A 23023-nucleotide genomic window follows, 5' to 3' on the forward strand; every position below is an offset into this window, starting at 1 on the left:
TCAACCTCTACTACTACTCGACTTGACGTGTTCAGTCCAGAAATCGTGCATCTCGGTGCCCGCGAGTGCCCGGTCGTACGCTTCCCTGAAGCGGCGTTCCTGGTCCCGGCTGAAGTGGGACCGCCAGTCGCCGACGATCCCCTTGCGAAAGAGCGCAGCTGTCGGGTGCTGGCGCGAGAAGTCACCCTCGGCGAAATTCTCCGCACCTGTCAGGTCCCGGAGCCGCTTGAGCGACGTCTGCTCTAGGAGTCGCTCCAGGAGTCCCGGTTCGGCCGATAGCCTCGCGGCAGCATCAGGGCTCAGGAACTTTGCGAGGTCCAGTACGACCTGTTGAAGGTTAGAATTGTCAAAGTGAAACAAAAAAAAAAGTTAATCCTTATGATAGTAAGTAATTGGCTTTCCAGGTACCAAAAGAAGCTATTTATACTGTGAGAAGAAGCTTGATAAGCACTAACCCGTGTGTCGACGCAGCCTTGAAGTTCCCGCACCAGTTAGCCATGACGTCACAGATGTTGGCGACGCCTGGTCGAGCGTAGTTAACTTCTCGTAGGTAAAGATAAATTGCATCCTCTTCTAAAGGAACCACAGAGTGATCTTCAAAAGCCACAATAACTTTTGATAGAGCGCCGCAGCGGAAATACGGAAATATACTTTGAAACTCTTGACGTCACACGTACGTATGGGCACTGGGGTTTCGGCGCAAAATTATAAGAACGGAACATTGACCGCCATTTTCTCTGCTCGTAAGGACCATATTATGGGACAATAATAAAAAAGTAATGTTTTGAAAGAATACGATATCAGTCTGAAGTGATTTAGCGTTTCTCTCGAGCATCCCTTCCGGGCTACAACGCTCATCACGACTTTGTTCAAGGACCGCGTGGTAAGCTGCCTTTCTCAAGTACGTGGCCTCAGAGACCCCACTGTGGCCCCCGTGCAATCTCGGAGACCACACAGCGTCGTTCGGGGTACTGCACAGCGTTACCAGACGGCACAACATGTAGGTTAGTGTTACAGTTGCTGTGTATGCTGCATAAGCCGTAACTCTAGTTAGTGTTAGAGTTACTGTATATGGTTGCCTTTCTAAAGGGATCAATATACAATAACTCTCGTTAGCGTTCAGTCAGTGTAAAAATGACAGTTGTACGTGCGACTGACGACGGCAGCAAGACGATCAAGGATATCGACAAGCTACCATTCTTAAGTCACAAACTGTGGCTTACCAACATCAGTGAAAAAAAGAAAAAAAAAGAAGAAGAAATAACGCACTTCGGAGGTCCTCATGCTACAGCTGACCTACTGTAATGCCAGCCATTTCTTTGATTACACGGCCTCCAAGACCGGCCCGTGTCGCAAATCGCGTTATAGTACGTCATTTGTGAGGACACATATAGCGCCCTGTAGGCAGTATTCACGTGACGTCACATACGCCCTATTTGTGTCCTATTTACAGCTTCCCCTTTCACTGTGCTGCTGTATGTGAGCCGAATCGAGATGACACACAGCTTTTCACCGACCTTGCTGTACAAAGAGTATGGTACGTCGATGACGTCAGATAAGGATCGGCACACATTATAAGTCGCATTATTAACCCTGCGATAAAACATACGACGCACTTTATTTTGCGTCGGCACCAACGCGATTGGCGATTTTTCTGTTAATTGTCGCGTTGTATAGGGATGGTGAATAACCAGACAGTGCCAAAACTGTACAACAAAAAATGTGGGCAGCTTGCCCTAGTGCCGCAAGGCTGGAGTAAACAGCGGAGCTGGTGATCGACCCTATAGTTTCTTCCAGGTTTTACTAGGCTTGGCTAAGTTTTGCTAGGAAATGCTAAATGCTGCTAGGCAATGGTATTCCAAATCGGCTCGCCGCCGACGCGCAGCTTCTCTCTTGTCCGCGCGACGCGTTTCAAGATGAACGGCTTCTTCTTCGGGTGTCCGGATCTCCTTTGGTCGCCCCCATGTCAAGGCTACATGTATTCGCCACAGAGTCGACGATAGCTCGCCGATAGCCGCCGATAGCCGCCGCGACGGAGCCGCCGTCGCGGCGGCTCCGAGCTTTATCTCCCCGGTGACGTCACGACCAAGCTGCGCCTCCACACCTGCCGGGGCGTGACTGGTCGAATCCTGCCGAGCCGCCGCCAGAGGCGCCTGCTGCAATCACGGACACCGCGCACGTTCGGCGCGAACGCGGGGAAACGGGGTAACGCGAACGGCGTCGGCAGCAGCTCTGCGTGTTGCCTCGTTGGTGCTGCTATAATTACTTTCTCTCTCCTTCTCTCACATTTTCTCTTTCTCTCTCTCTCTCCCGAGCATAGCGCGCTCCGCGCGCATGCGGTGCCTTTGATGATGCTGCTGCTGCTACCGCTCCTGCGCCTGCGACCTCTTTTCCTTCTCTTATCTTTCAGTCCCCATCCCCCTGTGCAGCTAAAGCCCCTTGATGTTAGAAAGTAGCGACAATCTCCCCCCCGCGCGCGCTTTCCTCCTCAATTCTCCTCGGATTTCTCCCCCTCACCGGGCCGGCGCGGCGCTGAACCCTCCAGTGGCTCGCTGCAGCCGCATTAGAATCAATGCGCGCGCTTGTTTATTCGGCCCTTTCAAGCGTTGTATGGGAATTTATCCCTTGTGAAACTGTCATGACGAAAGTCCGTTTCCGATAGAACGTCGTGACATTTTTTTTTTGAGGACGCTTCGATAAATACAAGCGGAAGCGCTCCAAAAAAATGAGTACCAAGCAGTGGCTGAGCTGTTTACCTCTACGTCGCCACTTGGGTAGTCCGTAACGCGGAGGTGTATTGGGTGCATACAATATAAGCAGCGTAGAGTATAAACTAGAATTTGGTTCACAATATTCGCTCTTAAAATGCTCAGAGAAGGTAACCAAGAAGAAATGTGATAGTTTACTTAAAGTGAATTCGCCAAAATGAGTGGGCCAAAAGCCTTTGTACCAATGCCACTGTGCAAAATACGTGCTGTGTTTGCGAAACAGCCAACATAGAACTTTACACACGCGCCTGTATTCCGTCACTATGAAACGACGAGAAATTACATTCCATCACCTGTGGGAGTAACCTAAGTCTCTCTCTCTCTCAAAAAAAAAAAAAAAAACAACAACAACAAAAGGCTGATTGCTTATACGGAAACTGCTAAGACTGGCACTTGATAATTAACTTACAGACTTCAAGATGGCAAGTTAATCAGAATCGAGGGAGATTATCAGAAGCGCGTGGCTTGTACTTAATGAGCATGCGCGAATAATACATAATACCACTTATCTACATATATATTGCGGTTCATGCCTTCGCAACATAAAGTACGTAAAGAAAAAGAAATGCTCGCAGTATTGAAACTTTGCAAAGATACAATAAGCACGCAATAAGAGTAAAATAGTTCCTTGGCTTCACAAGTATCAGGCGCAAGGATCACACGCACACACACACACACGCGCGCGCGCGCACACACATACACGCACACACGCACGCACATACACAAACACGCACACACACACGCACACAACTACAAAATATGAGTTAAAGACATTAACTCACAAATTACATACATTTGAAAACTAACGCACGTGCGAAAACACAAAAAGCTTTGTCACGGGTCGAAGAGTCAACAAAAATTTCAGCCGACTCACTTCAAGAAAAAAACAATATGCACAGTTATCGGTGCTCTGTATTGAACTGAACGAAGAGTCCGGCTATGCGAAGAGCATTAAAATCTTCATGCAACTTCATCCGCACATATGAGGAAAGCTGCAACATTCGCCTCGCAAAGAACGGCGTGCTTAGAAGGGGCGAAATCCCTTCTCCAGATGTTATGGAGCCACTGCTTCCGACGCACGACATTCCGTTCACCTCGGGGGATATAAAATAAGGCTTGCCCTTTCTCTGACCTGCTGCTGCATTGAAACGCGCAGCAGCAAGGCATTTTCACTGAAAACGAAGCTCAGATTCCTACGAAAGGATGGAAAAACTTGGGAAACACACGTTCGGAGCGGCAGGGCGACCACTACTTGGACTGCTCATGGCGAGCGGGAGAAACCAAAGGCGCGCGAAAGCAAGTTCCGCGCAGTTTTCGTGACGTCAGCGTCACCTGACCGGGTAGTCTCGCGCGCCGCAGCCATTCAGCGTGGCGGATGCGCTGCCTCCGCGAAAGAGGGGGAGAAAAGGAGGAGGTTGACCGCGCCGGCGAGGGTGTGGCGGCGTAGATCAAAGCGTGTCGCTACTTTCTAACATCAAGGGGCTTTATGTGCAGCGCGGTTGAGGTGTCCTCTATTGAGAGACAGTTATCGCGCTGCACTTTAACCCAATCTTTCACCCTTTCCAACGATAATCTCTAATCTCCTTCCCTCCCCTTAACGTTCCATGTCAAGGCAACATATGCACGGCATGGAGAGGAGGTGAAGCAAGCGCCGCTCCGCGAGGTGGTTGCTAGGCAACCCTGGTGACTCATCGCTCAGCCATGTTTTTTCGGACGACGAGCACGGTTTTACGGATAGCTTAAACAGCTTGGCTGTTAAAAATTTGGATTACGCTTAAGCTTCGCCTTTATGAGTAGAACACGATAGCGTTATTGGACGCCATTGACGCCAACACCGACACCGTATTTTCTACAACATGGGGCCCAATCAAAATGTAGAAAGGCTTAGCTTGCAATATTTCCCTCAATGTTGCCTAGAACCAAAGTACAGCGAAACACCATCAGAATTGGAGGACGCTTAAGCTTCCCCTTGAAGAGTGGAACGCGATAGCATTCAAAGATCCCTGGCTGCTTATCACGCTTTTTTTGCTCGTATATTCAAATTACAATCCGACGCTATCACGTCTGTAGGTAGTGGCTAAGTCGCACTTTACGATTTTTCTGACGAATTTTACTTTGAGAAATTAAATTTTTGTTCACTAACGCGCCCTATGTCTGTCTTCGTACTCGTCGTTTGGTCCCGTGTATATTCTGGCGCTGTCTATTACTTGATGATGAAGAACCAACTAGCCCAAAAGCACGTCCTTACCCTTCACTAACGCCTTGCACCACGCGAAGGGCCGCCCGGTCGGTGTGGTTCGGGATGATGTGGTTCAGCATGATCATTACCGCCAGACGCCGATGCTTACGCCGACACCAACGCCGGATTTTCTGCGTCACGGGGCCCTTAACGATACCGCGTTAAAATCAAGCTCTTCATTCGGCGAACTTCTGCCAGAGAAGGCAGCAACGCTCAAATCACGATAGCGGCGCGCAGTTATAAATAAACTAGATCGTCCGGTTTGACGTGCGAAAACCACCATCTGATTATGAGGCATGCCATATCGGGTGACTCAGGAATAAATTTGACCACCTGGGGAATAGTTAACGTGCACCCAATGCACGTACGGCACACAGTGTTTTTTTGTTTTTTGCATTTGCCAGCCATCGAAATGCGGCTGCCGCGGCATCACATCGCGCGACCTGGAGCTTATATCAGCGCAATACGGCGGCTGCGCACGGCCTTCTGTCATCGAATCTGAACTCACGGGTGAAGTTCGTCGGCTTCTTATACATTTACCACGATACATTGAAGAATAATTGGTCGTTCTCGCTTATACAGTCGAACCCGGATATGTCGAATCTCAAGGGGATCACAAGAAAGTTCGATATGTATAGGTAATTCGATATATAATATAAAAACTTTGTACAGAAATTTTCGAGGGTATTTTACAGCTGTTAATATACACAATAATTCGTTACATGTGGGTTCCATATATCCGGGTGCGACTGTATTCGAAAATGTGCACCCGCATTCGTGTCGCGCGTGTGATCTGATTAGACAAATTTGGGATATTTCGCTACAGATTTTGCGACAACATTCAAGAACTTTCGGATACAGTTGGCGCGTGTTACGCCGAACGGTGCTTGATAACAGGGATAACTTGGCCAAAAATAGCCACTGGCGAAAAGCAAGAAATGGCGTATACGTATAAGCGCGACAATACGAAATTACGAATAATCACAGCAATCCCAGTATTAACTCGCGTATTGTCATTTAGGTGCTGACAGCAAAATTATCACGTAAATAAATAAATAAATAAATAAATAAATAAATAAATAAATAAATAAATAAATAAATAAATAAATAAATAAATAAATAAATGTCGCACCTTTCCGGGCTCTTCCTTGAGGACCTCGTAGTAGACGACAAGGACATTGTCATGGACCTTGCTCCGGTCGTGCCAGGCGCGCGCGTGGCCGAAGGGGTCTCCGCCGACGAGTCCTCCGCTGAGGAACTCGTCGAGGAAGTGGTCGAAGCCGTAGTCGGGCGGCAGGCGCGTCAGGCCGCGCCGGCCCAGGCGCATGTGGAAGAAGGACACGGCCACGTCAAACGGGTTGCGCAGGCACACCACGTACTTGACGCCGCTTCCGCTCGGCCGGTGCACCCGTTCGGCGGGCAGGTGGGTCTTGATGAAGCGCGGAGGAGGCCGGTCGGCCACCGTGGACGACGTGCCCAGCTGTGCGGCCGGTTACGGGGGTTCAGAGTGGCTCGACCAACGCTAGAGAGACGACGTAAGGGGAGACGACAGACGCTAGAGAGTTGTAGGTTAGGGGGCACCGACGCTTGCGTCCCCCTAACCTAAAGCTCTGTAGTGTGTGTCGTCATCCCTTACGTCCCTGTATTCTGCGCTGTTTCATTTCCTGCACCGACCAGCCCTGTTCAGCACACCCCTGGGCATACACGGTTATCAAATCTCGAGGAACAGGTTCAAAATACGAGAGAACGCTATCCCCGAAAAAAAAAAAATATATATATATATATATATATATATATATATATATATATATGTACATGCGTGTACATTTGGAGTGCTCATGGAGCTCTTCTGCTTGTCTACTATAGCGCGTAGATGGTTTGTCCAACCGCAGCAATTCGATGAGATCGAAATGCAAAAACGCCCGCGTACCGTGAATTGGGTGTGCGAATTGGGTTTTGACCCCCCCCCCGGTGGTCAAAATTATTCCCCCACCACGGCGGGCCTCATAATGAAATCGTGCTTTTGGAACGCACCACCCCACAATTGTTTTTTGTCCAATTAAGCTTGCCTCGCGTAGCCACACTTAATATGTCGTCGCGCTAGATGCCTTATCAGGGTGTGCGTGTGTGTGATACGTGAATATACTGTAGGGGGCACAAGTTAACTGTTTACAGCTTAGCTTATGCCTGCTTGCGCACAGTCACACAACGTGACAAAGTTATACTACATTAATTCTACTGTGCCACATTATTTGTGACGTAAGACTTCGCGTAAAAGCGCTTAGTTGCGTATCTGCGCAGTCTCGAGCGAGTGCTCACCAGGTCAATGTAGGGAAAGTGCTGCGTAAGCACGTCCTGCACCGGCGGCATAGATCCATCCTTGACTGCCCCGAGGTTGTGGATGCCCCAGATCAGGTACTGGCACCACGTAGTGCCGCTCTTGGGAAAAGTGGCCAGGATGACGTCACCTGGCCTGGGCTCGTAGCTCAGGGCTTCACGCGCAAGCCGGACATCGCTTAGTGGCAGGAAGACGACGCCGTCCACCACGACGGGGTCGGCTTCGTAGTTGATCGTCCCAGGGGCGGCGTCCCGGTCGCAGCCACCGTTCCCGGTTACCATGGTGACCTTAAAAGGACGCCAGAGGGCGAAACTAGATCCATTAGAATGGGTAACCTATTTATTCAAAATTTTAACTTCATTAACATATCGCACGGGAAAGGTTGATTATTAATTTGCTATAGCACAGCAAATGAAGGCGAAAGTGTCCCCTTGTTGAATGCCCAGCCAAATCCAGAGCAACAGTATGTCAGTGTGGCGTAGTGGGCCTTAAATCAATTTAAACTGGAAAAGTATCTGCTCCCCTCCAAAAACATTCTCGCCTTCAACACTTTCAGGCGCCAATGAATTCGATTGATTAAAAACTTACTTTCCCCACATTTCTTGCACATTCAAAATCATTCAAATCATTCAAACCATGATGATGATGATGATTGTTGTGGCCTTTCCCTTTGTATCGGGTGGGCACTTCATGGTGCCCTGACCAAAAATATTTTGAAAAATAACGGAAAAAACTGCATCAGTTCTATGAACAATGCGCATGCGCCTTGTTCACTGTCTCCCTGACCACCACTTCAGAAGCCTGGCCTTCGTGATGGAAGTCGCCGACAGAGGGCGCACGTTTGTGTTCTGGTCGTTTCGCGCTTCCACAAAACCGAGTGCCTCGGGAAGTGTGGTGCCTTCTGGTTGACGAGGGCACAAGCGATCACATCGTAGCACAATGTGTTCAATGTTCTCCTCATCATCCCCGCTTGCCCTGCACTGCACAGTACTGTCATCCACCGACAGGTCGAAGCGGCGTCTATACACCTTCGTGCGCAGTGCTCCCGCACGAGTCTCGAACAAAAGGGCACTGCCAGCACTGTTGTCGTACAGCCGCTCCACAGAGATGGTCGTCTTATGTACTCTATCCAGGGCCAGGCTGGATTTTTGGTCCATAGCGGATTGCCACATCGACGTCTCTGCTTCCTGTACTCTTGTTCGCACCTCCATCGACCATTTCCTTTCGCTGTCCTCCTGGACAGGGTCAGTAAAGAGGGAGAACTTTCGGCACAGGCTGTAGAGACGCCTGCTCCACTGCGTGCTCACGCCCTTTAGAGAGGTGTACCGGAACACGCGCCGGGCCCACCGCTCATTATTCATGAGGCGAAGACGTCCCTCGTAGGCTGCCTTGCTCCTTGCCTCGCGTGCCTCGAAGCTGGACCATCCGAGGTCGCCCTGGATAGCCTCGAGTGCCACACGCCCATGACATCCCAAGGCCAGTCGTCCAACCCCGCGCTGACCACGTTCCAACCACTGGCGTGTTTCAGCGGACAGGCAGATGACGGCGTTGGCAAATGTGAGCACCGGCACGTGTATCGCCTTCCACAGCTCACGCACCAGGACGAACTTGTTGCACCCCCACAAGCTCCGTCGTCGCAACACATTAGCGGCTCTTACAGACGCCTGTCAAACGTGTTCATCCTGTTTGTCGAACAGTACCGCTGAGGCGTGGAAGTTCACCCCGAGGTACCTGTATTGATCCGACATTGGAATGCTTCCTCCCCCGGGAAGCCGAACATCAATGTCCTCCTCCGCGCCCGAAAACTGCAAGATTGCAGACTTTCTGGCATTGAAGTGTAGACCAAGACGTCGCAGGTGGTCGGCAGCTACAGTTACCAAGTTTTGTAGGTCACTGCTATGCTCTGCCAGTAACACGAGGTCATCCGCAAACACCAAGCCAGGCAGCGTCCATGTGCATGCTGCGCCGTCACACATGAGGTGGAACGCGAATCCAACTCCGGATTCCAGAAGAGCCTGATCGAGCCCCGCCACATACAGCATGTATAGCAGCGGGGACAGAGGGCAGCCCTGCCTCAGTCCTCTTGTCACTCTCACAGGCTGTGTTTTAGAGTCTCTGAAGCACGCCACCACCGAGCTTTCTGTGTACATCCGACGGAGAAACGTGGTCCACACACGAGGCATCTGTTGTTGTTCCAGTCGGCGGAAAAGCTCGTCATGCGGCACACTGTCGTATGCCTTGGCAACATCAAGAAAGCATCCGAGGAGACCTCTTGATTCTTGCCGTGCCACCTCAATGGTTTGGGTGAGCACGAAAAGATTGTCTTCCAAGCGTCGATTTGCTCGAAAGCCATTCTGGAGCTCAGACAACATGCCACTCTTCTCTGCCCATGCACTCATCCATGACTTCACGACTTGAGCAAAAAGTCTATACAGGACACTTGTCACAGTAATTGGCCGATAATCGCTTAGTAGGCTAGCGTCGCCTCCTCTCTTGCGCACAAGGCTCACTCTGCCGCACAGCCAGTCGGATGGGATTGGACCGTTCTTCAGGATGGTAGTGAAGATTGTTGCGAGGTGTTCTTGCGCAGAATCGCCTAGGCGTTTCACGAGGCCTGCCGGTATGCCGTCCAGTCCGGTAGCTGTGTTTGCACCACTCCGCGACAAGCAGCGCCAGTTGCGGCGGATTGCGGCGCATTCCGGCTGGGCCGTTCCATGCGCGCAGACTAAACGGCAGCGGAGTGGGAGCAACACTTGCAACTTTAACGTCACTGTGTGCTGCGAAAGAACCGTTGAACGTTGGTTGTGCGTGTTACCTGCGCACTATATAGTAGCGTTCATGACGAGAAAAAAAAAAAAAGACAATGCAGTACGTGGCATGACTATCGTATAGACTCTTTTCACGGAGCAGTTTGCTCTATAGATGAACGAGATGGCGCTATCGGCGGTGAGCCACGTTGCCTCAGCGAAAGCTCACGAATGCGAAACCATTACCCCTTCTGCCCTTCTGCTGTGCGATCAGCTGTCGGAAATGCAACCGGGTGTTCACTAATGCACTGTGCTCCATTCGTGCTGCCAAACGTGGAGCGGTGTTGGGAACGTGTGCGCAGTGGTTGGCTATACAAAAATAGTGTGGTATATTAAGGAATGGAATGAATCTGTGTGACCAGGTCCATGGACCTCTGCTACATAAGAATACTGATTTTGTTGTCGGCCCTTGGCAATAGACGGCTTTCCTCGAAGATAAAAAAAAATCAATCTACCGCCAGCGTTTTATAGCTAATCTCTAAAGAAAAGACTTCAATCCCGGAACGTCGGCAAGAGTGAGTACGGCTCGTTACACTGTGACAAAGGTAGTAGCGCCGCTTCTTGGTACAGCACGTTTCTCGCACTTTATCTACACACACTCATATAAACTCGCACGCTAACATACATCCACTATATCGCCAACGAATCAAGAATAAGTGAATAGGCGTACACTTGAATGAATGCGCCGAAGCACGGGCGACGGCGACAACACCGACTAGACACGAATGTTCGAAGCTGAACATTTCGTGACGATCCACAGAGTAAGCGAGCGACTAGCAATAATACGTCTTTGCTACAGGCTAATAGTAAAAAAGAAAAAAAAAATATACGCTCTAAGCCCATGTGGCCGCAAGAACAAATATATCGCAACTGAGCACACCTGCGAGCAATAAGATGACCGCACCGAGGAACGTTACTGAGTCAGAAATTGACAAGCCACTGCTTCAAAGTGTTTGTCAAACAAAGAACGAAGAGCAAAACATGCCGATCCCGATTTAATTCGCGAGTTGAAAGTTTGGAGAGCTTGGAATACATTTGTAGGCCCGCTTTTAGTACAAGCACCGCATGCGGCGCTCGCGCTGTTTGGACAAGGCGTAACGAGCACCGAAAGCGCTCACAGGTCCTCTGAAGCTGTGGCCAAAGCTTCGTGTCGTTCACCCAATCGCCGTCTACGATATCCGCTGAAATGTAGGTTTGCTTAGCCGCACCGGCGTCGTGCGCATCCATTGTAAACACGGGGGCAACAGCGGCGGCTGAGGCAATCAATGGACGCGTCACCACGTGATCAAACATGGCGGCGCCCACGGGATGGCCGTGAAAAGGGTCCATTATCCGAAATATACGCGGCGCGTATGAATATCGAAGACGCACGTAAAGGTAAGCGCCGTTTTTACTCCAAACCCACGCTCTTTATGCCTTTGTTATTTACCGTGACTGTCGCAAAAAACAAAAACAAAAAACGAAGGCACAGTGCAAGCTGTCAACAGAATCGCAGACTGTCGGGCATTGGACAAATGTGGCGCCGCGCCATTATAGTTTTGTCAGCCGCGCCACATACGTCATACAGATCACCGTGTATTGGGTAGTGGCGGGCAAAAAAACCTAGCGCAGGAATGCGCGATAAGCTACGAAGGAATAATTTTGGGATAGGAACTGCCAGGAACTGCCGGCATTTGGCGGAACGCGAAAGAGAAATCCCAGACAAATAGGAGAAATTCAACGCATAGTGGTGTATTTTGGCTCTTACTTCTGCACGAGCTGCCTCCGTAGCTATCCCTGCACTAGCTGGCACAGAAAGTTGTCCACGAGTACATTTTCTATTTTCTAAGTAACGTGTGCACCTGCAGCGGTTGCAGTTTCTTTCTGTGTGTGGCCTGCGCAATGCAGCTGTATAGCGAAGCCACTCAAGGGAGCCAACCTCTCCTTGATATCATTAAAGTAGGGAAAAAAGGAATATGTGGATAAATACTCACTCGTTTTCACGCGTTGGGCAGATACAGTGAAGATGCGTTTTGAAGCCGTCCTGGGGGTGTAAGAGATGTGCATGAACTATTGCATACGCACCTCTATATAAAAACGGGTGCGCCACTCTTCCGCCCTACGCAAGGAACGGGCAGCACGGCTGCAGTGCACGTTTCTCCGAACTGACAGCGGCGGCACCGGCTGCAGAGGCAGGCAAGTGATGACGCAACAGGATTTTGACCGCGGAAAGCCCTGACGCGTCTAGACACGTGCTGTATTTCGTAGTGGTTCGGCTCTTCTGCAACGCGGCTAGCTCGTAGCTCTCGCCGCCTGTCCTTCTGCTGTAGCTCGCAGCGCGTCTGCGCAGTGATAAATCGTCACCTCCTCGCCCCTTCCACGCAAAAAGAAGGAAGTTTTAAGCAAAACAACAGTGACCCTGCGTAACCTCCACATGCCAACCTAGAATTTCCTGCTCAGTGCGCATGCGCTGACCTAGAGGAATAAATATGGCAAATAAATATACGACTCGACCCGATGCCTCTTGCGGTGCTCGCGGGCGTTGTTGTTGGCCGTATCGTACGAGATAAGATGACGGCAGCAGCAGACGGCTTTTACACAGCGAGGCTATCAGTATACGACTTATGACTTACAGAAGCGCTCGAAAAGTGTTATACGCATTTTCCCGGCGTCATGGCAGAAGTGAACGTTACACGAAGTTTAAGTTTTCAGGGAATAGAGGTCATGATAAGGGATGATGCGCGGAAAAAGTTTAAAGCGCAGAAGATATAGTTAAGGGCTTTGGAGAGAATTGCGATCGGGCTCGGAAGCCGTTAAACGTGTGCTTTAACGAAGCGCGGGTAATGTTTGCACGGTGTGCCGGGAAAATAGAACATGACACCGAGTTTCACTTTGAATAGGAAAGGGCATGTTATAGGAGATGCGAGCAAAAAGATTAAGTGTGTGTGCGTTAATTACGGGATTCGGAAAATGCATACTTGCATTTAGATGGGGGCGACGTTCAGAAACGCCCGTGTACCATGCTTTGGGTGCACGTTCAAGAACTCCGGGTGGTCAAAATTGATCCGGAGTCCCCTACTACGGCGTGCCTAATAATGAAATTGTGGTTTTGGCATGGAACTCTCCAGAATGTAATATATATATATATATATATATATATATATATATATATATATATATATATATATATATATATATTCCCAGCTAGAATTTGTAAATTGCAATATGAGCCATCAGGTAATTAGTTAAAAACTTAATTAGTGAATTTTTGTTAAGTGGTCGATTGTGCATTTCATTTCTTTGTGCAAGCAATGTCCGCCTCTTCGTGTAGACCAGCTCATGAACTAGAATTGTGCTATCTGCCACAGGCAACGTTTAAAAAATTTTGAAAGTGTTCGCTGAAACACCCGGTATATTCTGAGAGCGTCTGCGTTCCTGTGCGAAAAGGGCGCGTAGTACCGGCCCTCAGCGTAAGATTTCAAGATGCCGTTGTAATTCCATCTGTTCTTACAGCAGCCCTTGTAAAAGTTGCCCGGCCGAGTGCAGATGAAGGTGATAAAACTTTAGTCGGATGGTGAATGACCCAAAAGCATGGTTTAGAAGAATTGGAACTCAGGTGCTGACTCTCGGGCAAGCTATTGATAACTGCTTTTTGAACATTACAATCCGCGGGGCGTCGGCATAAGCTTTCAAAGGGACGTGGAAAAAAGGCATGTCGAAATGACTCCTAAGAGTAACAGTAATTGGCGTAGACTGGTAAAGTGTTCTTTCAAAACATTTTTTTTGCGTTAATTTCGGTACAAAAAAATGCTTGATTGTTAGAAAAAAAAATGGAAGTAAGTTTCGAAATCGTAGCGCCGGTACAGCCGGTACATCATTGCGGCGTCACTGATTCTAAAGCCTTTTTTGACCTTAAACGTGTTTGATTTCTGTCAGCAAGGAGGGTTTGCTTGATCAAACCGCATGTAACGTTACATGTATGTAACGAAAACATGTAATTTAGCGCTTATATTTTTGGAACCGTACTAGCCACTTGCCTCAATTTGATATTGTATGGGTAAAGCGATAGAAGCCATTACTCGGTCATGCATGCATTAGACTCGTGCACAAATGGCACCATTTTCGTGCCCCACATATGACGCAGTTGGAGCTAAATTTAGCATCTCGCTCGGTGTTCGCAGAGGCATAGCGCGCAGTACCTTTGTCGATCCCAGCGGGAGTGGTCCCGTTTGAGAGAGCTCAGTCAGCCATACTAGGTATAATCCATCAAACTCAAACCTGTGCTCATCAGGAGTTATAAGGCTTACAAGTGCGCAATTTGTTGTTCTAGAGCAATGCTCTAGAACGTCTAAGGCATCAATATAATCGCGAACAGAGCTTTAGTAATCGAGAAATTGAGGTAAATGCAGGACACGATAAGGGACTCCCCAGGGACATTCAGGTACTTACCCGATGACGAAGGAACTCCTAAAAAAATGATGTCACTAGTACTCAACCACTCGGATAAAAAAGATCATTTCGTTGAATTATAAGGCGGAAGAAAATGCTACTTGTCTACTTCTATTAGATTCTTAGAAAAGACAACTTTTTGGCGTTACCCTTGATAACGACATGGGTGGTGTAAAGGTTTCGTTTTCGCTCGAATCTGCACCGCGCGCTTTCGAGTTTCAGTAGTTCCGATATCGCGTAGTGCTGCGCTGCTGTTACTGGCTCGCTAAACTCGCACTTGAAATTGCAAGCAGCACAGAATGCCACGTCCATGTGATGTTGCGGGATGCCTGAACGGTTCGCGTGACGGCACGTCCAGACGGTGACTAGTTTCGTCACCCGTCGTCGCATTGCTGGAGTCCTCGCTGCTTTCGCGCTCGGAAGAGCCGGTGCCGAGGCCGCCGTCGTAGTACACAATGATGCCGTCAGCGCGAGCCCTCAGCAGCATGTCACGCTCATCGGAGCTCAAATCGCTGAAGTCGAGCCCAGCGTCGCGAGCCAATGTGTTGTCGTCAGTGTCGTCAACAAGGTCCATTGCGACGAGCGTCGACAGCCATCATGTTTACAATACGGCGAATGCGGCGCACGCTTTTCCTTCCCTTTCGCACTGCCTCCGTAAAGGAGGAAAGATACGCTTAATTCTGCATGCCCTTCAGGAAGCACGGCGCAGAACGCGTGTTTGCTCTCCGCCGTGCGTTCGCTCCCCGTGAAAGCGCGCGTCCCTCGCGCGCTTTCACTCGCACATACAGTATACGGCGCGCGGCGACGATTTCATCGCCGTTGGACGTCATACGGAACCTCACGGCGACGGCGCCGACGACGCCGACGGCAGAAATCCGCTTTGAGCGTCCATATAATCGCAATAAACAGCCGTAGCGCCGTCTGCGGGCGGTGCTTTCTCACCGGCGGCACAACGTCAATATGAGACCATGACGTCACCACTCCTCGATCGGGAAGGCGGGCGATTTGAATGGTGCTAAAGGCACACGGACGCTTCAATTTTCTCATAAATAAGTCTTTTCTTGGCACGAAACAACCGTTTCGAGGTTTCTGTGATCGTATTTTAACATTCCCCGTTGACTTAATATTTGCCTTTAGTGTCCCTTTGAGCTTTTCCCAATTAATGATCCCTTCTGTATTCAAAAGTCTGGTGTAGTCATTGAATTCCTTACGCTGCAGTTGAACAGCGGTCTTAGTGCCTTTTTCGACAGACGTCAAGGATCTCTGCTGTTCTGTCCCACATAGTCAACTTTCTGTTTGTATCGAAGAATGCATTGAAAATTATGGTGAATTTTTCTTTCAGAAGTTTATCAGCCTGTTGAGGCTGTACTCTACATCCACCTTTGTAGAATGGAACGAAGGTATTTATTTACCTCATGCAAAATGAAGGTGTTTCCATCGGGTCATCCATCGCAGCACTACTAAGTGACTTGTTTCGGGCCAAGCTTGATAGGGGGGTGGATGAGTCTGGTTCCTCTGCCTTAAAAATATTCAGATTCGTTGACGACTACCTAGTAGTCTTCAAAAATCATACACTTCATGTTCCCATGTCTTCAGCGCATGTTCTTGAAACCTTCAAAGGTAGTCTGAAACATCTTATCCTGACGCATGAAATGCTGACAAATGGTTCGATCCGCTTTCTTGATATTAAGTTTGTGTTTTCGCATAGCCACACACCTGCTGGATTCATGAGACTCGCGAGACGAAACCGCTCCTGCCCTACACTTGGGGGCACAGAAAATCGGTTGAGAGAGCTGTCGTCAAAACTTGCTTCTCTAACGCCCTCGACAGATTTTGGCATCACTCAATGAACACCAGTTTTACTGCTCAAGCGGATTGCCTCAAGGCAGCCGGCTACCCTGTTCCACTGTCGGCGTCCGTATATAGCTGAGGCTATCTGCAAAGATAGGAATAGGCGAGATAAGGTGCACCCAGGGAATGAATAATAGCCCCAAAAGCGTGACAAAGTCGCCGTCGATCATCCCTATACCGGCACAATGTGCTGCATCACCAGAAATTTATCGGAATACAGGCGGGCATGCAGGTAGTTTTTTTTCCGCTCCCCTTAAGCGTTGACAGCTGTCGCGGAAGACATGCTCTTACTATAAACCCAAAAGCCATATAGTGTAAAACATCGGAACCAATTTGTGGAATGCGTACACGAGGTTATTTACCGGATCCCTCTGTATTGCGGAGCTTGTTACGTGGGACAGACAGGAAGATGCCGTAATATGATAGGTTACGCGAGAATGCGTGCAAAGTGAGAAATGGCAAATACTTCTTTTTTTTTTTTTTTGGGGGGGGGGGGGGCTATTCATAAAATCCCGTGTGGCGGTTCCCCTGCCTTTGGGAACATCGCTGTGCTTCACAAACAGCGAGGTGAACGCACTCGAATAATTCTGGAAGCAGCCCAAATGACGCGTTAACTGGGCGATTGTGTCAATGAGCCCTCAGTTGCTTTGTCTGATTAAAATCTCATGTTTCTTGAGAGCCGTACATGTGCCTTGCGATAGTGATGCTCATTTCAGCAAATTTTCACATTATTTCCTGTTTAATATTTTCTAATCTCTGCTCTTTCTCCCTTCGTGTTGTCTGGTTTCTTCATCATAACCAGGGCCTCGCACTTTCCCTTTGTATATATTTCAATGTTTTCGATAATAAAGTTAATTTGCCAGTGAGCGCTCGTCCGAGTCTCCTTTTCTGGCCCTGTTGTTACAGTTGCGCTTTACACATTCGTATAGATATCAGCATTGAAGACGTACAGTAAGCCGCTAGGCGTGATGCAAATTTTACAATGCCAGTTGTGCAGCCAATAAGGAGCACCTTGGAACTTTCCAACAGTGTTTGATGGAGATGCACTCCTCCAAGCTTTCCGAGTGCCGTAAACCGCTCTCAAAGGAAGCCCTTCGAGCCCACGGACTGCCAGCGAAAAATCAGACCGCTTTTGGGCGTTAGTGTATACATGGAGAACGTACTAGAGTTGCAGAAGCCAGTTTGAACATAGTTTTGCGCTTTATCCCTTTCACCGCTTCCCCGATGCGACTGCTATATTTCCGGTCCCAAGACGGGTGCGGTAGTCATTAGAAGACTACTTAGCAAAGTTCAGAATGGTCGTTAGTAAACGCATCGGTGCCTCCGTTTCAAAGGAAGCACCCGACCGACGCACGCGCGAGCATTGTATATACCGCAAATGGAAGGAAAGTTTGAGAGCAGGTGCGGCAAGAAAAGCGAAGGTTCTAATCTTCGCTTTCACTTCACGTGTATCCATCTGCGCATTGTAATTCTTATCACTGTTTCACGCTGAGCACGTTTGTCAATTTACTACCAGGAAGTGAGCAGTAAACATTAAAAAGAAACAAGGGAAGCCTGGATGATCATGCACGACCGAAGATGTATAAAATGGCGTTTCGTTGAGTAGGGACCACCCACTCGCTGGCAGCTTCTAGTCTGGTTCGGCCAGGTGAGCTAAGCACTTGTTATTCGTTACTGTAGCTAGTACCATGGTCGGCGCTTCGAGTCCGACATTGAGTTAAGCGAGCTCGTGGAGTCGTTGGTGCCAGCTACAGCTTGCGAACATGTTCCTCAAAAAACGCGCTTAAGAAAGACGTGTGCCGTGATTGGCGTTGGAGAAACGCTTGAAAAGGCTTGCTTGGCAACGTCGAAGCGCCCGTTTACTCTCGGTTTTGACCGAGTTTTGATCTTACTTGATTTTGGTTCGACCAACTTCCTCACCCTCCGGGCTAACTATTTCCTCTTCGTAAAGGGCAACTCTGGCGATATTTTAATGTCCATTGACTTTAAGAAAATTTTAGTACACGTTATCTTTTGCACTCTCACTATCTGTGCTAGACGATATGACTGCAAGTCATTTAGTTGTCCCGAAAATGAATTTTAAAGATTGGTCGCGTGTTACTCATTCCCACGAATGTATGATACTTTTAGTATCCACCCTGTGTTTGTGACGTCAGAGACGACACCGCCACTTCACCCGAAAGCGACGAAGCTGGCTCCTTTTTCTACGAGACGACGGCCGACAATTATCGTTTTGATTGACGTATTAACTGGTGCTTCTCTTCGTCTTGCCGCAGCACAACGAGTTGAGCTTGGGCAAGTCAGCTGCCCTGCGCGGCGACGGCTGGTCAAAAGCAAACGGCGATCCTTCAGCGCTCATGCTGTCACTGAAGTCGTCGCTGTCTAGTTCGAAGGAGCTGTTCGAAGGGCGACAGCGTTTTCCGTCCTGTAAACTGCGCGCGTTAGCAATCGGCAGACCAAACTCGTTCTCGTGTCGGCGTAGTGGGAATCAGCCTTAAAAGCTCCCCCGTGTCGTCGGGAGACATCATCAGCTTAGCTGTTTTGGCGTTAGCACGCGTTCTGCGTGTTTACATTACGGTAGTGTAGGACTTGATGTCATCGACTCATCGTGACGTCACGCGAAGTAGCTACCCGTTTCGGTTTCAGTACCTGGTGTATCGGTTATTTAAAATTAGTGATGACTTTCCGAGCAAATTGAACCATCCCACCGGTGACAGGACTGTCAATGGCATTTGCAAACCTGCTCTTGGTCCCCTGTCACACGTCAGAAAATATATAGAAAGCTTTTGTGTAGAAAATTATGTGAGGATAATGAAATGGGGGTTTGCGAGCAGACGCTATCGACGGTGCATGTCTTCTTCAACATCACTGCGTTTGCGCAGTTTTTAGTGATAATGTTTCACTCACAATGAAGGTGGTGCATTTCTTGGCAGAGTTGGACGAGTTATGCATAAACAATTGGAATTCTATCACTAGCAGTACTTTTCACGAAACGAGAAAGCTAGAAACATTCATGTTACAAAAAAAGAATGAGAAAAAAGAATCAATTCCCGAAACTGGACAGGAACAATCGTGTCTTAGAAAAAAAGACGCCGCGATCGTACCTGTAACATGGGCTTATCATTCGTGTCGAAACAAATCGGCCCCATTTGCTGAGTCCGGCCAAGTATATTGATCCAAACGCAGTATATGCAGGTTGTCCCAACTATATCATGTACCAAGATTTAAAAATATGCAAATGCCACATAGCTGGATGGAACCAAGGTAATGTTGTTTGTCGTCGCGTGGAGATACTCAGATTATTTTTTGCATTCTGCCTAACTACCTAATTAATATCAATGAGTTAATCAACTTCTCAAATATTTTAATTAGATGACAAGTGCCAATGAGGAAATTGTAGACCAACATGAAAAACTCCCGATACAGATTTCTGTTGCTCAAAACGTGATACATATAAAGTGTTTTTCTGAGCGTGAAAGTTGCCCGCGAATACACGCAAAGTGCCTCGAGCGGCCAGTCGTGCGGCAATATTACGTGTATTTGCGGGCTGCTTTCACGCTCGGAAAAACACTTTTATATCTATCATGTTTTGAGCAACAGAAAGCTGTATCGGGAGTTTTTCATGTTGCTCTACAGCTTTCTCATTGACACTTTTCATGTAATGATTATATTTGACAAGTTGTATAATTAATTAGGACGAATTCTGTAATTAGGTGGAATGCAAGAAATATTCTGAGTATCTCCACGCGACGACAAACAACATTACCCTGGTTCTGTCCAGCTATGTGGCATTTGCATATTTTTAAATCTTGGTGCATGATGGTTGGGACACCCTGTACATAGATACGTGATCCAGGCAAGATAGCGGCCTTATCGGGAAGTTCTGACTATGACTCAAAATCTTAACGAGGTTTCGGATGAGGCCTAAACCTTTTTCAACAGTTCGAACTTTCATTAAAGATTTTGAGAAGCTTCTTAGCCTGCACGTGTCCACAAGTAGGCCTTTAATGCAGGTTGTGAAGCCATGTCCGTAAGTCACGATTTCGGGCAAGGTTACTCGAAGTTTGGAAACGGTCTAGAGGTGTACAACGTCAGCGGAAGCTGTTAATTCTGTCTCAGGAAAACAAAATTTTGGGCACTGTGTCGGGCAAGTAGTGCAGCCGAATCTAAGGCTAGAACTTTCCTGCAAATTCAGTGAGTTTGTCTCTCTCTCTGTCTCTGAAAGCGACTTCACATCTCTTTGGTTCTAGGAAATCGAGCATGTCGAAGAATTCCGAAGCAAGCGAGCCAGTGGCTCGCACCATGGCTCTCGACCTCGTCGACGGTGTGCTCGTGCCTCCGAAGTCTTTCCGTCGTGACGTCATCAGGGACGCACTCAAGTACGAGGCCCGCCCGGACGACATCTTCCTGGCGACGTACCCAAAAACCGGCGCCACTTGGACCCAGTACACGCTATGGTATCTTCTCAACCTCGACACCCAGAAGCCAATGCCCACATTCACCGAAATCTTGACCAAGTGTGCGCCCTTCCTGGAGCTGGTAAGCTTTGTCTTGAACTTCGTCACCATCCGCAGGGTTTGCTCCGTAACTGTAATGGCGTTCTCTTGGACTGACCGATTGATTCATTGATATGGATTGTGTTATTTGACGCGACCTCTTCGTCGGGACTCACTGAAGTATGACCGCTCTGTGGGGTTAGCAAATGTCATTGCTCACGTGGAAGTAAATAAAAACAGCTGTTTTCAAACCAGACAGCTGTCTCGCCTTTGTCGTATACATGCACTCTGATGATTGATTGAATGATTGCTTGACTGAGTGGCTGACTGACCAAAAAATTACCGATTGACTGACTGATCCATTGATTAACTGGCTGAGTGATTTATCGAGTGAATGGCTGAACGATTGATGGAGAGGTCGGCTGATTGATTGATCTGTAGGTTAAAATTCCAAGATAACACAGTACATATGAAAAATACTTTTCTTAATTAGGCGCCCAGATAAACTTCGACCATCTGGGGTTCTTCAATGTGCATGTAAATCTAAGGACAGCAGGGCACTTTTTTTTTCTTCAATCCAGCTACGCAGGTATGCGGCCAACGGGACCGAGAATCTAACCAGCTGCAGTAGTGTTCCGCTGCAGGACGCTTTTCCTCTGCTGATGCACCGCAGCGGATTGCAATGGCAGTTGTCTCGGCTGCTTCGGAATTATTCGTTGTATTTCGACAGTGGAACATTTTGGTTCCTTCCTTATCGACTTGGTCGTTTCCTCTTTGTAAATGCTTGATGAAAGGGGGGGAAAGAACGCTCGGTTTTTGCTCGTTTCTGCCAATTGTGACGCTTGTAGTAAATTCAGTAGACAATTCACACATTATTTGACCATGCGCCTCTAATTTCGCTTTCGCAGGTGGGCCGAGAAGTTGTCGAAGCACTCCCGGCACCGCGACTGATCAAGCATCACCTGACTTTCACGGCGTCTCCGTACCACCGCGACGCGAAGTACGTGGTCATTGTGCGTAACCCCTTCGACTGCGTCGTCTCTTTTTACCACCACTGCATGGGAGACCGAGCCAACTTGAGGATGCGTGCCGACACCACTTTTGACTGAGTTCTTCGAGGACTTCATGGACGGTCACGTGACGTTCGGCCACTACTTCGAGCACATCCTCTCCTGGTACGCCCACCGGAACGACCCGAACGTGTTCTTCTTCTACTACGAGCACTTCAAGAGCGACCCCAGGAAGACTGTGCTGGCGCTGGCGAAATTCGTCGATGCGTCCATTTGGCAGAAGTTACGCACCAACAAGGCACTGCTGAACGACTTGTTAGAGCGTATCTCTTTCGCCAAACTTAAGTCGAGCGTCGTGATCGACGGTGACGTTCCATCGTGCTTTAAACGACCACAAGCACTGCGTGGCAGAAGGCGATGCAAAAGCAAGTGAAACCAAGGGGGCTGGTAAAACTGCAGCGGGTGAAAGCACTGGTGGTGCGGACGACCGCTCGACGACCCCGGATGACCGTGCCAAAAACTTGCAGACGTCCGAGGAAGAAATGGTGTCCCTTGGCAACTTTTTTCGCAAGGGTCAGGTGGGAGACTGGAAGAGTTATTTCAAACCAGAGCAGGAGAAGCGTCTTCGTGAAATGTACGAAAAACGAATGCGCGGAACGGAGATGTGGGACGTTTGGAAGGAATACCTGGATTACAATGACTGAGAAGGCCACTGCCAATGTCTGTGCCCTAAAGGATCAAAAAGAAACGAAATTTGGGCCACGTTTTATCGTTTCAGAATACTGACATGTGCGATCGCTTATTATGAACAATTAACGAAGGATCCTCCAGTGTCAAATATCGTTGTATGGCAGGCTTTTAGTTTCTGACACTTGACTTTAGGGTTTAGATGCTGCCGAATGGAAAATAATTCATCTACAGCTCCTGCTGTCGACAGCACGTGCGGAGCTCGAGTTGGTGGGTGCGAGCGAGGCCGTGGCAGTAGCATTTCGATGCAGGCGAAATGCAAGAAGGACTACGTACTTAGAATTAGGTGCACGTTAAAGAACGCTATGCGGCCAAATTTAAATTGGAGTCCCCAATTAC

General features: G+C 48.6%; 3 protein-coding genes across 3 annotated transcripts; 2 read left to right on the forward strand and 1 right to left on the reverse strand.

The window, feature by feature from the left end:
* Positions 1–12418, reverse strand: LOC119458447 (sulfotransferase 1B1). The gene is made up of 4 exons (XM_037720286.2): positions 12126–12418; positions 7327–7632; positions 6140–6487; positions 1–327 (listed from the first exon to the last, which is right to left on the reverse strand). The coding sequence occupies exons 2-4, from the start codon at positions 7624–7626 to the stop codon at positions 1–3; spliced, it is 975 nt and encodes a 324-aa protein (XP_037576214.1). The 5' UTR covers positions 7627–7632; positions 12126–12418.
* An 8267-nt stretch (positions 12419–20685) lies between these two features.
* On the forward strand, positions 20686–23023 carry LOC119458449 (sulfotransferase 1C4). The gene is made up of 2 exons (XM_037720288.2): positions 20686–20970; positions 21836–23023. Exons 1-2 carry the CDS (start codon positions 20692–20694, stop codon positions 22034–22036), a joined length of 480 nt encoding a protein of 159 aa, XP_037576216.2. The 5' UTR covers positions 20686–20691; the 3' UTR covers positions 22037–23023.
* Positions 22053–22641, forward strand: LOC119458450 (sulfotransferase 1C2). Its single transcript, XM_037720290.1, has 2 exons — positions 22053–22302; positions 22397–22641. Exons 1-2 carry the CDS (start codon positions 22053–22055, stop codon positions 22639–22641), a joined length of 495 nt encoding a protein of 164 aa, XP_037576218.1.

This window comes from Dermacentor silvarum, chromosome 7 (assembly GCF_013339745.2).
Source record: "Dermacentor silvarum isolate Dsil-2018 chromosome 7, BIME_Dsil_1.4, whole genome shotgun sequence".
NCBI classification, from domain to species: Eukaryota; Metazoa; Arthropoda; class Arachnida; order Ixodida; family Ixodidae; genus Dermacentor; species Dermacentor silvarum.